This window comes from Diabrotica virgifera, chromosome 7 (assembly GCF_917563875.1).
Source record: "Diabrotica virgifera virgifera chromosome 7, PGI_DIABVI_V3a".
Classification (NCBI taxonomy): domain Eukaryota; kingdom Metazoa; phylum Arthropoda; class Insecta; order Coleoptera; family Chrysomelidae; genus Diabrotica; species Diabrotica virgifera.
Genome location: NC_065449.1, coordinates 84,997,105 through 85,014,556, shown reverse-complemented (window position 1 = coordinate 85,014,556; position 17,452 = coordinate 84,997,105). Strand labels below are relative to the sequence as shown.

Sequence of the window (17,452 nt, the reverse complement as noted above, 5' to 3'; positions counted from 1 at the left end):
ATTAGAAATGAGTATATTAGGGGAAGTCTAGGTGTGGCACCAATTGATGCCAAAATGAGAGAGCATAGGTTAAGATGGTTCGGTCATGTTCAACGTCGAGACGTTAATCACCCAATACGAAGAATAGCTGAAGTGCAGATTCCTGGAAGGAGTAGGAGAGGAAGACCAAAGAAGACCTGGGGGGAGGCGATAAGGCAGGACATGTTGGTAAAGGGGATTAACATTGATATGACCCAAGACAGAATTGTGTGGAGAAATGCAATTAGGGAAGCCGACCCCGCATAGGGATAAGGCAAAGAGAATGATGATGACTCTATAGTATTACACTTGCTCTATAAAAATAAATAAACAGTTTTATCTATTTTTATAAGTCCTGAGAACTTATTTAGAAGGAGCTAAAATGTTTAAAAAGTACAATAATTTTGGTTGAGCAAATCGGTATCGGTATTTTACTTCTATATACGTGGCAACAACGCTACGCCTGCTGTCAAGTCAAATTCAGTATGTCATATTCGCAGCTCGATAAAGGAAAGTTTTTGCTCAGGTTGTAGTCGAAATATTTGAGAAAATCTTGGAAGAAACTATAAACAATAATCTATATTGTTTATTAGGCGAAAAGTAATATTTCGTTCAAATAAAGTAAGTGAAATGTAGTGTTTAGATGGTGATACTTGTGTAATGTGTATTGATTTTCTGGTCTCGCTTGCAACCATATCGACGCGTCGTGTTCTTTCCAGGTAAATTTAGATATTTTCGGTATCGTCTTCGGGCAATCAATTGACGACGCGAAGTGTTCAAGTGTTCATTTTTAATCTCTTACAGACTTATAAAGTGTAGTGTATTTTGAGAAAATTCTCTTTACGTGCGGACTGATTTTTTCGTGACTCCCTCTCACCACCTTTGGTGACCTATTTATTTGTGCTTTCGCGACCGTGAACCGTGGGTGGCAATACGATTTGCTAGCTACTTTCGCTAATCCGAGCCAAACCAATATTCTAGTATTATTTTAAACTTGTACAGCATTCATTACAGGTCAAGTATTTTAGTAGAGTGTAGAGTTGATAGGGAGTGTGCTTGGTTTCAGAGCCGAATTCAGCCCATATTTTTTTCACCCTACATTTTTTATTTTCTATTATTCAAGCGGTATACTTAAAGAAACAATCAAAGTACGCATGTTTTTATAGTATCTAATATCTCTTTTTTATTATTCACATATTCTATTCCTTTTCAAAGGTCATTAACCTACCTCATTTACTGTAATTTCTTCTTTTTCATTATGATGTATAATGTGTGTTTATGTAATTACTAGTTTTTAATTAGCATTTTGGTAAAAAAGTCACCTTGAAGCTTAAAAACATTAAAAATTTTCTTTTCCTTTCTTTTTAATTTTATTTAATATTGGTAAAAGTTACCCAGCACAAAATATTGTGCTCATCATAGTTGATCTTCTGGTGAACAGATTAAGAGATTCCTCTATTTTTTTAATTATTTTAGATTTTTCTTTGGTATTTCCACTGTTGGACAAAGGTAACTTCTTTTTTAAGCTTATACCAGGTGGAAGAAAAGAAATGTTTTTGTTATTTTAAGTTTGAGACACCCTGTAGGGAGGACAAAGTACAAGGGTTAGTATAATATATATCATGCTGTAGTCTCATGTTTTGTGAACATTTTATTTTTTAATTTCCCTGATATCTTTAAAAACAAACACAATAGACAGTTTTACTCTTGAACATGTGTTTTACTGAAACAATACTAAATTAACAATAAAAAATAACAACAGTTAACAAAACTTTCATAACAGAAAGAAACATAAATCAATATCACATATTCTCTCTCTAATTCTAATAAAAGCTTAACATCGCTTAAGGCATACTGGATATTAAGCAGGCTATTTGATTTTGGTATATGGAGTTTCAGATAGTAGTAAGCATAGTTTCTATATCTTGCAGGGAAACAGAAAAGGGTTAACAAAGTCTTAATTGTCTACAGACAATATCCTATAAGTTGTCAATAGGATTCATGTTTATTAATGTAATTCTCTCTCTAGTTCCATCCCTCATTGTGGAGTATTATTGGGCGCTTATGCGTTTCTTGGCCAAATGTGTAAGATTGCTGTCCAGCCGGGACAGCGCATATTTTGTTTTTATTGTCTGGATACACTGTTACTAGTTGCTTCGTTTCTATTCTATTGTTTGCTCTGTTCTCGACTTCACCCCATCATAGTCCAATTTTTTCGTTGTTCTCTCATTGTTGTTCTTTTCCAGCTGTTGTCTGGTCTAACTCTCTTTATTTTCCCCTCTGGTTGGTATTCAAGTGCTTGTCTTGCTATGTTGCTTTGATGTTTCCTCAAAGTGTGGCCAATCCATTTCCAATTTTTTCCTTGATTGTAGTTGATATGTTAGTTTGCTTTGTTCTTTCCCACAGCTCTGTATTAATTACCTATTCTGTAATTAAGATGAAATTATTTCCTATATAAGGTGCTAAAGGAACAAAGTGTTCAGAATAAAGAAAATCTCTTTAAGGTATGTTTAACTATTTAAGGAGACCTCTGTAAAGAGACCAATTCTGTTATTCTTCTTCTTCTACGGCACTACAGCCCAAATTGAGCCTTGGCCTCCTATATTTTTTGCCTCCACCCTAGCTTGTCTGTGGCTGCTCTTCTCCATACACAGACTCCTAAAAGGGTTTGTGCGTCGCTGTTTACTGTGTCTTCCCAGCACTTTCTTGGCTTTCCAACCGGTCTCTTTCCCTGCATTCTAGCATTCAGTGCTCTTTTTGGTAGCCTATCCTCTCCCATTCTTATCACATGTCCGGCCCATTGCAATATTTGTACTTTAATGTAGTGTGACAGGGGTGTTTCCTTATAAAGTTGATAAAGCTCGTTGTTGTATCGACTTCTGAAGATTCCGTTTTTCCTCACAGGTCCTAGTATTCTCCTAAGTACTTTTCTTTCGAATGTGTCGAGTTTGTTTTTGGATGTTTCTTTCAGGACCCAGGCTTCACTGCCATATCATGTTATTGGTCGATTAAGATTTTATATATTCTCATCTTTGTATTTCGGTGGACACATTTAGACTGAAATATATGGAAGAGGGCAAAATAAGCTCTGTTTGCCTGCGTTATTCTCTTCCGTATTTCTTCATCTTTTGATCCATCAGCATATATTTCTACTCCCATGTATGTAAACTTTAAAACCATTTCAATTTCATCTTCATGTATAATATTTTGTGGGACTGTATTTCTTCTCGTCTGAGTCATTATTTTTGTTTTTTCTGTGTTAATTTCCAGACCTAGCATTTCTGTTTGTGTTTTTAACTCTGCATTATGTTTCCTGTGCTCCTGTTGATGTCTACTCATAATATTAATATCATCAGCATAAGCAGCCAGTTGAACCGTTCGGTTGGTCAGTAGGTTTCCTCATCCAGTTTGCATTTGCCTAACTCTAACCGTATACTCCAGTGCCAGGTTAAACCATGTTGGGGCCAGCCCATTTCCATGCTTAGGTCCCGGCGAAATTTTGAAAAAGTAAAATCTGTTCTTGCTGTCAAGAAAATTCCACTCCAAAACGTCACAGCCCCCATTTAAACAATCTCGTTTCTTGTATGTTGCACTGTGCATACAGCTCACCTGGTTGATGAATAACTTAAGCATCGATCAGAACCATTTCCTTTATGTGTCTTTCTGTTTTTAAAGTTTTGTTAACTGTTATTTTATATGGTTAATTTTTAGTATTATTTCAGTTAACCTGGGAGTAGTCGCGCTCACTTCTGTAACGTGAATAGTCACATGTTAGATTTTATCTCACAGTACGAATTTACAACCAATTTTTATTTTATAGTATTTTTATTTATTTGCTATGTTAGAAATATTATTTCTAACAATTATTAAAGCTAATTGGCTTTCCCCAAAGCCATAAATTCCACAAAAAGAAGAAGAAAAAAAATACCTACGCATTACTACACCCTTCCTCGAGGCACTTACAAAATTTCTTCAAAATTGCAAAATGTTTCATCAAGTTATCACGAAAAAGGATAAAATGTGAGATTCTATCTAACGGCGCGACTACTCGCGGGTTAAAACACATGTTACAGAATAAAACCGTATATTTTCTTGTTTTTAACTATATCAAGGAGATTCAAAAAACAAAAGGTTGTTGACACAACATAAGACTCTAACATGATTTCGATGTATACCCACCCTTGTACCTTGTCCTCCCTACAGGGTGTCTCAAACTTAACAAAATGAATTTATTTTCTTAGACCTGATAACCTTAAAAAATAAGTTTGAGAAAACTTTTGCCCTACAGGGTAATTACTACTTAAATACCTACCCAAAGAAAAATCTAAAATAATAAAAAAATTACTGCAATCCTTTATAGTCCTGTCGCCAGGGGGGGTACAACGGCCTCGTTAATTCAGATGGACTTACTCAAGTTTTTTTTATGTATTTTGACCCGTAGAACACGAATTTTTTGGGTAACAGTTGATCCGGATGTCGATAAGATTGTTATAGACCAAGAACTTGAGGAATCAAATAACAGCGATTTTTGGCAAAACAAAACAATATTTTGTATTTTTTGGGCCATTTTAAGTAAAAAATATTTCTACAAGTTTTTTCGTAGGATGCACAGTTTTCGAGATAAACGCGGTTGAACTTTAAAAAAATCGAAAAATTGCAATTTCTGAACCCGAATAACTTTTGATTAAAAAATAAAATAGCAAGTCTGCTTACCGCATTTGAAAGTTTAAGTCAAATTATATCGGTTTTGATTATTTGCATTGGTAAAAATTTATTTTTTTATTGTTTAACAAAGCTATAAACACGTAGGGTTTCCCGTGCTTTTACATGCGTTTTACCGCATGTAACGTAGAAATAGTCTTGATTGCACTAGTACCTATTCTACCTACTCGTTCGATTTTAAATGAGAAATCATAGAAACATCACTCACGCACTAGTTGTTTGTAGCTTTGTTTAACAATAACACAATAAATTTTTAGCAATGCAAATAATCAAAACCGACATAATTTGACTTGAACTTTCAAAGGCGCTAAGCAGAATTGCTATTTTATTTTTTAATCAAAAGTTATTCGGGTTTAAAAATTGCAGTTTTTCGATTTTTTGAAAGTTCAACCGCTTTTATCTCGAAAACTGTGCATCCTACTAAAAAACTTGTAGAAATATTTTTTGCTTAAAATGACCCAAAAAATACAAAATATTGTTTTGTTTTGCCAAAAATCGCTGTTATTTGATTCCTCAAGTTCTTGGTCTATAACAATCTTATCGACATCCGGATCAACTGTTACCCAAAAAATTCGTGTTCTACGGGTCAAAATACATAAAAAAAACTTGGGTAAGTCCATCTGAATTAACGAGGCCGTTGTACCCCCCCTGGCGACAGGACTATTATCTGTTCACAAGAAAATCAACTTTTAAAATGAGCATAATTTTTGGTGGCCTGCGGTTAAGTTTGTATGATTGAGGTCCTGATTTGTGTGAATGGTAGTAGCATTTAGTATGTTGGAGAGTAATTGAAAAGTTTTTTATACCTATATTAACCATAGTATTTTTAAGGTATTTAGGTACTAACATGATTTCGATCGTTTTTCGTCACGAAACGATAAGTCACATTACTTATGGTGTCGGTTTCTGTAATGTGATTTATAAATTCGTTGATATTAACGCGTGATTCGTGGTTTTAGCGTCGTAATAATGTAAAGCATGCGATTTCCAAGTGTTGCTTTTTATTGGAAAGAATTTCACTATTGAAGCTGTGGTCTCTATTTGAAAACAACATTTAGAAAATTAACAAAAAGTGAGTTATCCACACCTGTTTACAATTTTATTTAAATAAGCTGAGAATATAATAGACTAAATGCTTGTTGTAGACGTAAATATCTTCTCATTTTGCAGCATTCATTTACAAAATGATACAATTGAATTACAGTAAAACCTTCGTTAACCGAAACAATCAGGAGGAGACCGTTTCAGATAACAAGAATTTTGGTTAAAGATAACATTGTTTTTTGTATTCTTCTTGTATCAAATTACATAGTATTCTTGGTTAAAGTTGGTATTAAAAGATACTATAAGGTGATTTCGTAATGTTCGTCCTAAGGTTTAGCCTCATTCGATTCGATTGAGCAATGTTGACAAATTATCATCAAATTGTTTCTGTTTTGAGATAAAAATTTACTTTTTATTGACAAAATTATTGAAACTGTCAGCCATTTTGGTTAAATTTTTCAGTTAAAAAGTTTTCGGTTAACTGAGGTTTTACTGTATTAGAAAAATAATTAGGATGTAGTTTTTGATAATTGATTTTGATTTATATTGCAAATGTTTTGTAAATTCATTTCATAGCATGTGCCCATCTATATGGTCTCCCCCTATCACTGGTGGATCTAGATATTTGCCTAGAGGGGTGCCAATGAAACACCAACCAAAAGGCATAAACCAAAAAGGCTTATTGGGTTGAATTGGTCTTTCTGTAGTTTGTTTCATGTCAGCTAATATATTTGAGGTGTGCTCAGAGCAACAGTGGCCTAACCCACAATCCACAATTTTACTAAAATGTTTTTATTATGTGAAAGTTATCCCTTTTTTGTTGAATAGTCTCGAAGCTATTTCTGATTTCTGGTAATACTGTGAATATTAAAAAAAATTTACAGACACTTTAATCGCAGCACAAACTTTGGTTAGTTTTGTATCTCATATTATTTTAGATCATAGATCTTTACACATTAATACTTTTTATATTTGAATTGTAGAAAGGACATCCTTAATATTTCAAAGTGTATCCATATTTCACATATTTGTAGACATTTTAATTATTTGTTATATTTAGGTGTGTAATATAAATGGCCCTTTATATTTTTTATACATTAATATTATTCTGAAGCTGTTTCTTTGTGGCATATTATACAATTTACTATTTTATTAGAACATAAGACACAATTTTTTAAGTTGTTATCATATTTTGATAACGACCTCCAACGTAGAAGTTGAAACATGAATAAATTTCATTTTTAAATTAACTTGTGGCTTATTTCCCAATAAAATAGTAAATTTTATACATTATTTGGTTCACAAAAACTTTCATTTTGAAATATTTATAAACAAAATTGAATATAGACTGCAAAATGAGTAGATGTTTTAAGGGTTTAAGTCTATTAGATAATTATAAAAAAAAAATACATTTTGTATAAGTTTTATTACCAATATCTAATGGATATAGGACATTTTATAGAATGTCTTCAAGACGAAGAAGTAGAAGTAGAGATAGGAAAAATGTGCCAGCAAAACTTAGAATGGATACAAAACCCCAGGCAATTCGAATTACAGGTATACAAAAATAAAATATAAATTTATTTTATCAAAAATAAATTCACTTATATTAGAAAAAGAGGAACTTTAGGCATACAGTGGAACCTCGATTATCTGTCTCTCCATTAACCATCACCTCAGTTAACCGTCAGGGTCCATACATAAATTGTATTGACTACATAAGCAAAAATTGAGTCATCAATTTATTTTGTTTGAGCATTGCGATAAGCCAAATGAAATTCGCTGAAATTTTTACGTTTTGAACGAGTTCATCCCTAATTCATAACGTCTCTTATTGTTGTGTCTGCAATGATCATCAATTTTGTCTTTTTCATATATCTATAAAGTAAGTCCAGTCTTCACTAATATCATCATCATTCTTTTTGCCTTATCCCTATGCCGGATCGGCTTCCCTAATTGCATTTCTCCACACAATTCTATCTTGGGTCATATCAATGTTAATCCTCTTTACCAACATGTCCTGCCTTATAATCTCCCCCCAGGTCTTCTTTGGTCTTCCTCTCCTACTCCTTCCAGGAATCTGCACTTCAGCTATTCTTCGTATTGGGTGATTAACATCTCGACCTTGAACATGACCAAACCATCTTAACCTATGCTCTCTCATTTTGGCATCAATTGGTGCCACACCTAGATTTCCTCTAATATACTCATTTCTAATTTTATCCTTCTTTGTCACTCCACTCATCCATCTAAGCATTCTCATTTCCGCCACATGCATTTGTTGTTCCTCGTTCTTTTTCACTGCCCAACATTCAGTTCCGTACATCCTAGCCGGTCTTATGGCTGTTTTATAGAATTTTCCCTTCAGCTCCATTGGAATTTTTCTATCACACAACACACCACTCGCTTCTTTCCACTTCATCCATCCAGCCCTAATTCTACTGCATGCATCTCCATCTATTTCTCCATTACTCTGTAATACCGATTCCAGGTACTTAAAACTGTTGCTTTTTACAATCAGTTCACCATCCAAAGATACATTCCAAAAATGTACTCTATTTTTGTCCTACTAAGTTTTAAACCTTTTTCCTCCAGACCTTGCCTCCTTTGTTCCAGTTTTTGTTTTAAGTCTCTTTCACTATTTCCTACTAACACGACATCATCAGCATACATTAAGCACCATGGAATGTTACCCTGTAGTTTCGCTGTTATCTGGTCCAAAACTAATGAGAATAAATACGGACTAAGCACAAAGCCTTGGTGCAATCCTACTTTCACATGAAGTTTATTAGTCTCTCCCAAACCTGTCCTAACACTAGTCGTTACTCCCTTATACATATCCCTCACAATCTTTACATATTCACCAGGGACTCCTTTCTTATTGAGTGCCCACCACAGAATCTCTCGAGGAACTCTACCATATGCTTTCTCAAGATCAATGAATACCATATGAGCGTTTGTTTCTTTACTCCTGTATTTTTCCATCAACTGCCTTATAATGAAAATTGCAGTTGAAGGAGCTACCAAAACAGATAGAATGAGGAACACAGATATAAAGAACGAACTGAAAACACAATTTATATTCGAGTTTATAGAACGGAGACTGCTGAGTTGGTAGGGTCATTTACACCAAATGAAAGATACCATACCAGTGAGAAGAGTATGGGAAGCAAAAATATTGAAAACCAAAACAGGAGGAAGACCAAGAAAGGCATGGGATGAAGTAATCGGAAATGTATTGGAAGAAAGAAGAGTGACATGGATAGACGCAAAGATGATTTTTCCATCAACTGCCTTATAATGAAAATTGCATCTGTTGTTGATCTGCCCTGCATAAAGCCAAATTGATTCTCGGATATTTCGGTCTCTTCACGTATCCGTCTATCAATTACTCTTTCCCATATTTTCATGGTGTGGCTAAGCAGTTTTATAGTCCTGTAGTTTGTACATTGTTGGCTATCTCCCTTGCTTTTGTAAACAGGTACCAGTATACTGCTTCTCCATTCGTCTGGTATTTGTCCAACTTCCATAAATCTATTAAATAGACCTGCTAGCCACCTTGTTCCTGTCTCTCCCAATGCTCTCCATACTTCCCCAGGAATATCATCTGGTCCTACCGCTTTTCCTTTCTTTATTTTTTGAAGCGCTTGAGCCACTTCCTCGTTTGTTATTTTGGTGACCATTGCTGCTACTGTCTCCGTTGACTCTACAGGCAGTCTGTCAAATTCTTCATTTAATAAGCTGTCAAAGTACTTTCTCCATCTCTTTTTGACATCCCTTTCGTGAACTAGTATTTTATTATTTTCATTTCGGATACATCTAATCTGATTAAAATCTTTTGCTTTCTTTGCTCTCTGTTTGGCTATTTTATATATCTTCGTTTCGCCTTCCCTGGTATCAAGTTGATTGTATAGGTTTGAATACGCTTCTGCTTTGGCTTTTGCTACTGCTACTTTCGCTTCCTTTTTCGCCACCATATAGTTTTGAAGATCTGTGTCGGATCTGGTTTCTTGACACTTTTTATATACTTATCTCTTCTCTTTTATTTTTCTTTGTACTTAGTTTGACCACCACCAAGTCTCTTTATCCTCAAACTTTTTTCCTGACGTTTTCCCAAGTATTTCAATAGCAGTCTCTCTAATACAACTGGCCATTTTTCTCTAAATTGTATTAGGGCTTCTTTTCATGTTCCTGCATATTTTTTCTACTATTCTTCTCCTGAATAGACCTTCTTTCTCATCCACTTCTTGATTTTTTGTGGTCCTCTCCGATATTTTTGTTTAGTTTCGCTTTTTACTTCGTGTCCAGAACAAGCAGATTATGTTGTTGGCTTACTGCCTCACTAACTATTACCTTGCAGTCCTTGCATTCATGTATGTCTTCTTTCCTTATCATGAAGTAGTCTATTTGGGATTGATGTTGTCCACTTTTGTAGGTAATAAGTTGAGTTTCTCTCTTTTTAAAGAATGTGTTAACAATCGCCATATCCAATGCTGTTGCTAATTCAAGCATGTCATCTCCAGCTTCATTTGTAGTTCCAAAGCCTAATCCCCCATGTATTGCTTCGTATCCTGCCTTGGCTTGGCCCACATGTGCATTGAAATCACCTCCTATTATAAATTTCTCCTCTGACGGAATATCACTCAGGATGTCTCTTAATTGGTCATAGAAAGCTCTTCTTTCATTCTCACCCAGACCTATTTGGGGAGCATACACACACACACAACATTCAATACCTCTTTATCAATTACAAATTTCACTGACATTCTATCACTCGTTCTTACAACTTCCACTACGTTATCTTTCATTTCACTATCAGCAATTATACCAACTCCATTTCTAGTGTTACTACTCCCTGCATACCACAATTTGTAACCTTCACCTAGTTCTTTCGCCCTTTGACCTTTCCACCTAGTTTCTTGAATGCAAGCAATTTGAACTCTCCTTCGTTTGAGCGCATCCACTAACTCCAGACTCTTACCTGTAAGACTACCAAGATTCCACAACCCTATCCTGATTTTTCTAACCTGCAATGGTGTTCCCCCTGAGATAGTTCTCACCCGGAGATCCGAACGGGGGCTCATTTTACTTCTGGTATATTTTACCTCAGGAGATGCCATCATTTCAGTATAAGTTTTTATATCTTCGGAGAAGGTCTTTTCATTTTTATGGTCTGAAACGATTTTGTTTGGATATTTGATGCCTGAATGCCTTTTCTATCAGCACCATACCCTGCCCTGCACATTTAGCCAATACACCACCAATGCAACCAAAGTGCAGTATTACCCCACACCCGCCTGCATTTTTCTGTATAGGCCAGGATCCCTACTGTAAGGACTCCCCTATAAACCAATGTATTGTTGCCTGTATCCCGCCACTAGGAGGCACTTACTTTATTCGGGATACCAGTCTTCACTAATATCTACAATCTTATTCATCAGAACCTCAATTCTTCAGCCAACTCTGCAATTAGTAACATATTAGCTTGTCTGATGTTATTTATGGTTCTCCTTGACTTTAATTCCACTTGATATTTCCTATAGTCCTTTCTGAACTAGCTTGGCTGAATATAGGTTAAAGAGCAGCAGAGAAAGTATACATCCCTCATTGTATTTCTATTTCTTTTGATAATTTGTTACCATCCTTCATAGATGCAAATTCTGAATTTTTAAAGAAGTTCTTAAAACAATTCTTCTGGTAACACTATTGTGGTTTCTATTACTTGCAAACCAAGGGAATGCTGAAGACAAGGAGAGGTTAATAATTTTCACCTCACTTCCTGTCTATTCAGCTTGGCAAAATTCCAATGATATTTTTAAAAGTGAACAAAATATTTTCCCAGATAAAATATGTATTGGTATCAAGAGTGTCTGCTCATGTGCTCATTCATGAGCAAATATTAGTGATATTTAAAAAATGGGATGGATGAATTACCTATTGTTGGAATGAATAATACAAAAGAGATACAATGATATGAATAATAAACAACATTATGTTTAGGACCAAAGCAAAATCAATAACGGTATTTAAAAAAAAATTAATAAAGACAAGAATACTCTCATAAATTTTACCAATAGACTTTAAAAATGGCAAAGATGTAAAATAGTTTATTCCTAGATTATCAACCTCTTCAAAGGTAATAACTAAAAACTGTTGATATAAATGGAATTAAGCTATAAAATACGTTACAACGAATAATATGTCTTATCGAGCTATTTTAATCAGTCTATTGTTTCTTTTTTTCTAATATATGTACTAAAAGGGGTTTTAAACCAAATTAGTTTAAAAATTGCCTATAATTTACACTAGAAAGGAAACGAAAATTCCATAGTGTTTATGGAAAACTTTATTTTCAGACCCTAGTTTACCTGCTGGCAGAAGAAGAGAAATTGATAATGTTATGAAAAAAGCTAGGGCTCAAAAATCACCTAATTCTGGCGTATTTTGGGACAAAAAACTTTTGGAGGTCGAAGCTAAAGATCCAAACAGGTGAATAAATAATTTCAAATTTTTGAAGTGACTTTAGATAGTCATATTTGTGAGTTTTATTGTTAGTTTAAATCATTAGCATTTAAATACTAATTCGGGTAAGTTAAGGTGGATAATTTTTTACATAAAGTATTTTATATTCTAAAGTAGATTAAGTTTTATTCTATCTAAATTTACGGGTATTCTGTACTCTATACTATATAACCAAAATTATAACCATTGTGTTTATTATTCTAGTACCCAGTACATCAACTTCTTTGTAAATGATTACAAAAGTCTTAAAAATGGTTTTAATTGCTTCATTTGAGTGAGTTTACTACTTTCTGAAAATTTTCAGAGTGCAGGTTGAATGTGTTTCGGCACGCCCTACGCCTAAACCTGTAGCTCTAGCGCGGTTAGGTTTTGTTATTACAAAAGTATAATTTTTAATTTTAATCAAAAAGATTATACGTTAAAACAAAATAAATTATTTTTGTCAGGCAAAGGCAAAAAAGAGGAAGCAATCGTCCAGTCCGATACCCACCAGATGTCATTCTATAGTGTGGTACAGTTTTGTTATTCTTCTTCTTGTGTCACTCCTATCGGAGATTGGAAATTATCAAGGCTATCCTAACCTTGTTTACAGCTGACCTAAAGCCAAACCACTCTATCAAATTCCACAACCATGACATTCTTCTACAGCCTGGATTCTGTTTTCCTTCTGTTTTTCCTTGCATTATATTTTGAAGTAATGTGTCTTCAGTATTCGATGGTAGCACTACATCTCGAAACTTTCAATATTTTTTATGTTGTTCTCTTTGAAAGTCAAGGCCTCTACACCGTGTAATAGCGTGTTAAATACGTTGTCTCTTAGCATTCTTAATCATAGTACCAAATGAAAAAAGAGCAGCAGCGGGAGAACCCCAAACAAGAGCAATAGAAAAAAGATTGAGTTCGAAACAATTAAAAACTACAAGCTTAGAGACAAACAAGTAGCTCAAAAATATGAAGAACTGACAAACTTAAAAATAACAAACTTGATGAGACCAATACAGGACAGCAATCTGGAACAAAAATGGCAACTATGTACTTAAAAATATATTAACTGAATCGGCAAAAGAAACGTGTGGGGTATACAGGAAAAACAACAAAACTAAACAAACGAACTGGTGGAATGAAGAAATCAAAAACCATGTAAAAATGAAGAACAAACTGAGGAAAAATTATTTGGGGAACAAAAAAGAGGAAAATTACGATGCATACAAAGAAGAAAGGAAGAAAGTAAGAGACATGATAAAACTAGAAGAAGAAAAGACCTGGATACAATTCGGACAACAGATGGAATACAATAGTAAAGAAAACCAGAAACTTTTCTATAGAACAATGAAAAATATAAGAATAGACAAACCAACAAGAGATACAAGAATAAAAGACACAGATGGAAAAATAATAACAGATGATCAAGAAATAATGGAACAATGGAAGCAACACTTTCAAGAGTAATGAAGAGTAACTTTACTAGTAATGAAGTAAACAGAGACAGAAACAACGGAGAAAATGAAGAAAGAACAGAACAGGAAGAAAACACGGAAGAAATAACAAATGACAGTATAGAAACAGCAATAAAGAAACTTAAAAATGGGAAATCTCCTGGACATGATAAAATAACACCAGAAATACCAAAGTATATGGGACTGGAAAGTAGAAAACTACTCAGAGAAATATGCAATGAGGCATGGAATAAAGAAGAAATACCGTCCGACTGGGAGATGGGAGTAATACTGCCCATACGTAAGAAAGGAGATACCAAAGAATGTAACAATTATAGAGGAATTACTATGTACGGCGTTGAAAGTATATGAAACAGTATTAGAACAAAAGTTGAAGAATATAATAGAAATGACACTAGAAGAAGCTCAGAGTGAGTCAAATCTTAGATTTTTGTAGAATGGTCTGCGAAATGTTTACATTTTTGTCCGCTTATTTGCTTCCACCTAATGGACAACATGCGCAATAAACTTTAAAAAATTGTTATAAATAAATATTGTCCTCCAGTTCTACATCTGGTTTATTATGACTATGTCTATGGATCAAAGTACATAAGAGGCCCCTAGAACACCAGGGGTGTAAGCGACAATTTTTAGGAAATTGGGTTAAATACAAAAATGGACTCCCAACACACATAGAAAACATGGTGGCTTTTTAAACTTTCTACATAACTAGAAATAACATGATCAAAAATGACATGTCATTAAAAACATGCCAAGTAGTACCTACATAGATTTTTTAAATTTGTCTAACTTTGCACAAAGTTTTCTCAAAACTTTGCATGCACTTACACACCTTGTGTTCTAAGGGCCTCATATATACTTTTCACTTGTGGTCTAAGACGATTTTAGGGAGAATTATTATCTATAGTCTATTCCATGAATATACGACTGTTTTGGAATTTTTAATTATTAATTTTATTTTTAATAATACAATTTTTAAATATAATATACAGTCGTATATTCATGGAATAGACTGTAGAAATGATCTGTACCACTTTAGTTTAACACTTCTTTTAAATATAATTTTTAATTACAATAATATACAGTCGAATATTCGTGGAATAGACTGTATTATTAGTAAGCAGCGTTCTCATGGTTGATTTTGCGAAACTAATAAGTTTCGGTCTCCCTTAAAGAAAAGTATCTAAGATAAAGTGTCTAGCCGGTTCATCTAGTGAAAAACTCCCCGGCGATATTCCAAAAATAAAAATACCATGTTCTACCTCTAAAAGTACTCGCCCAAAAAAAATTTTTAGACCCCTACAACCAAACATAAGCTCAAAGAAAATCCATGGTATTTTTTACAAAACTTTTGTCGCAAAATTCAAATTTTTTAACGTTTTTAAATTTCTTTTTAAACTAAAGATTTTTTTGCTTCTTTTTTGGGATGTACTTGAAGAAAATCAAGGCAAAGATTTTAAAACTGAATCCGAGTCACAACGGTTAAAGAAAATACCGAAAAATGCATAAAAAATTATTTTTTGTTATTTTGACCATGATAAGCACCTATACAAATCTTGAAAAACTCCAAGAAGATAATTTGACAGCCAAAAAGTAATTTTTTTTTCGGCGTTCCCTTTGAGCCAATTTTTTTAAAGGAAATTTAAAAATTTGAAATTTTGCGCCAACTATTTTGTAAAAAATACCATTTTGCAGGTAATAAAAAACCCTACAAAATGAAAAAATAGAACTGATATTATGTTTGGGTATAAGGATCTAAAAATGTTTGTGTATTTTTATTTTTGGAATATCGCTGGGGTCATTTTTCACTATCCTAACCGGCCAGGCTAGACTCTATTATGGTAAACGTTTCAAGTCGAATTTATTAATTTTGGGAAAACGTTTGGCGAAAAAAATGCCTTGAAAATAATTTACCAATACCTACTTTAGACATTTAAGGCATAATTTTATTCATCAGTATAAATTACACACATGGACAAAAATATCGAATATTTTTAAATTATCATGTGAAGTGAAATTTTTTGTGCTGCTCTCCTTAGCTCTCCCAGTGCCATAGGAATAGGATTTCTATTCCGAATGCGATGTTTTAATGTGTATAAATGGTCGATCGGATTTAAATCTGATATGGGCTGTATGGTGGCAATATAATTTTTTAAATTTAATATCATCAAGGTAACTTCACTATGCATGGATCTGTCATATCCAATATGGTTGGCAAATGGCAAGACATGATGTTCTAAAGTGCTTTCAATGTACATGTGAGCTGTCATTCACCTATCATCTCCACAAGTTCAAGGAATACCGCTCCATAGCAATATGCCGCCACAACTGGTTACAATTGGCATACAGTTCACCATGTGGAGACGACATTGATGAAACTTTGTTTAAAGAAAAGTTGGGGAACAGTATATCAGTTGTAACCTCATACAAAGCGACATAGTGTTATGAAGCGATATTGCTTGGAAAGGATGTACCGAACTTGTGGAGGTGATTGGGTGAATGACAGCTCACATGTACATTAAAAACCTTTTAGATTGTGTTTTGCCATTTGCCAACCATATTGGATATTTATGACAGGTTCATCCTCATGCATGTCCTCATGTCGCTAGAATAGTGAATACTTACCTTGATGAGACATAATTTAAAAAATTATATTGGCCACCACAGCTCTTCTTCTTAACATGCCCTATCAAGTTCCATTGACATTAACGATTAACATGGCGAAATTGTCTCTGTCTCAAGCTAATCTAAATAGTTGCTCTGCTTTCTTTATTCCTGTCCACTCCCTGGTATTCCTCAACCAAGAGGCATGTTTTCTACCAATTCCCCTATGTCTTTAGATTTTACCCATCATAATAAATTGAAGAGTATTATATTGGTCTCCTCTTACTATGTGTCCAAAATAGGCCATCTTTCTACATTTGATGTTATAAAGCAGCTTGCGAGCAGCATTTGCTCTCTTAAGGACTGCCACATTTGTCAGCATAGCCGTCCATGGCATTTTTAGTGTACATCTGTGCAGCCACATTTCAAAGGCCTCCAACCGATTAATGGTGGATATTTTTAATGTCCATGCTTCGACACTGTATAAGAGGACTGACCTCATTTTTAAAAATGTTGTGTGGGCTATCTCCATTCTACATTTTTATTTCTTTATCTGGATCTAGTTGTTCAGTATTATGGCAATCAAGATATTTAAATCTGGGTACTCTAAATTATATGACAAGCAACATATAACCGTGAATCTTGATGTGCCAAACGGCTAAACACCATGTATTTTGTTTTTAGCTTATGTTTAGGCCAAATTCTCTTCCCACTGTGTCGGTGGCATTTAAAAAGCATTGTACATATTCCATTCATATCACGTAAAATAACTGTGTCGTCTGCATATTATCTGATTGTATTCATCATAATTCCATTAACTTTCACCATTGATTATAAACTTACCCATAGATAGCTCACCTCCTGGTAACCGAAAGACGTATCGGCAACTAGATGGCGCTACTCGAAAACCGTATCGAGATTTCTCAGTCGCTGTCTGACTTGCGAGTAGTTAACAGTGGCGTCAGAGCCGAACTTACCCTATATGTGTATTACCTTCTATTAGCTGCGTATTGTGCTGTGATAAGTTAAAGCGGAATTTAAGACAACAACCACAAATTTAGAAACGTGTGCTGATACATGTGCAT

The 17,452-nt window shown here is 34.1% G+C and overlaps 1 protein-coding gene across 10 annotated transcripts in view; it reads left to right on the top strand.

The window, feature by feature from the left end:
* The first annotated feature begins 497 nt into the window (after positions 1 to 497).
* LOC126887699 (serine/arginine repetitive matrix protein 1) overlaps positions 498 to 17,452 on the top strand; it is an 88,879-nt gene continuing 71,924 nt past the window's right edge. For 2 of the 10 annotated variants that reach the window (XM_050655366.1, XM_050655360.1), the window contains exons 1-4: positions 498 to 639; positions 5,700 to 5,812; positions 7,247 to 7,341; positions 12,141 to 12,273. In XM_050655366.1, coding sequence (XP_050511323.1) covers positions 7,248 to 7,341; positions 12,141 to 12,273 — 227 coding nt within the window. In that variant the 5' untranslated portion in view covers positions 498 to 639; positions 5,700 to 5,812; position 7,247. Of the gene's footprint in view, positions 1,033 to 5,400; positions 5,813 to 7,234; positions 7,342 to 12,140; positions 12,274 to 17,452 lie in introns of those variants that run through there. The other 8 variants (XM_050655361.1, XM_050655362.1, XM_050655363.1 and 5 more) reach the window with 8 other exon arrangements.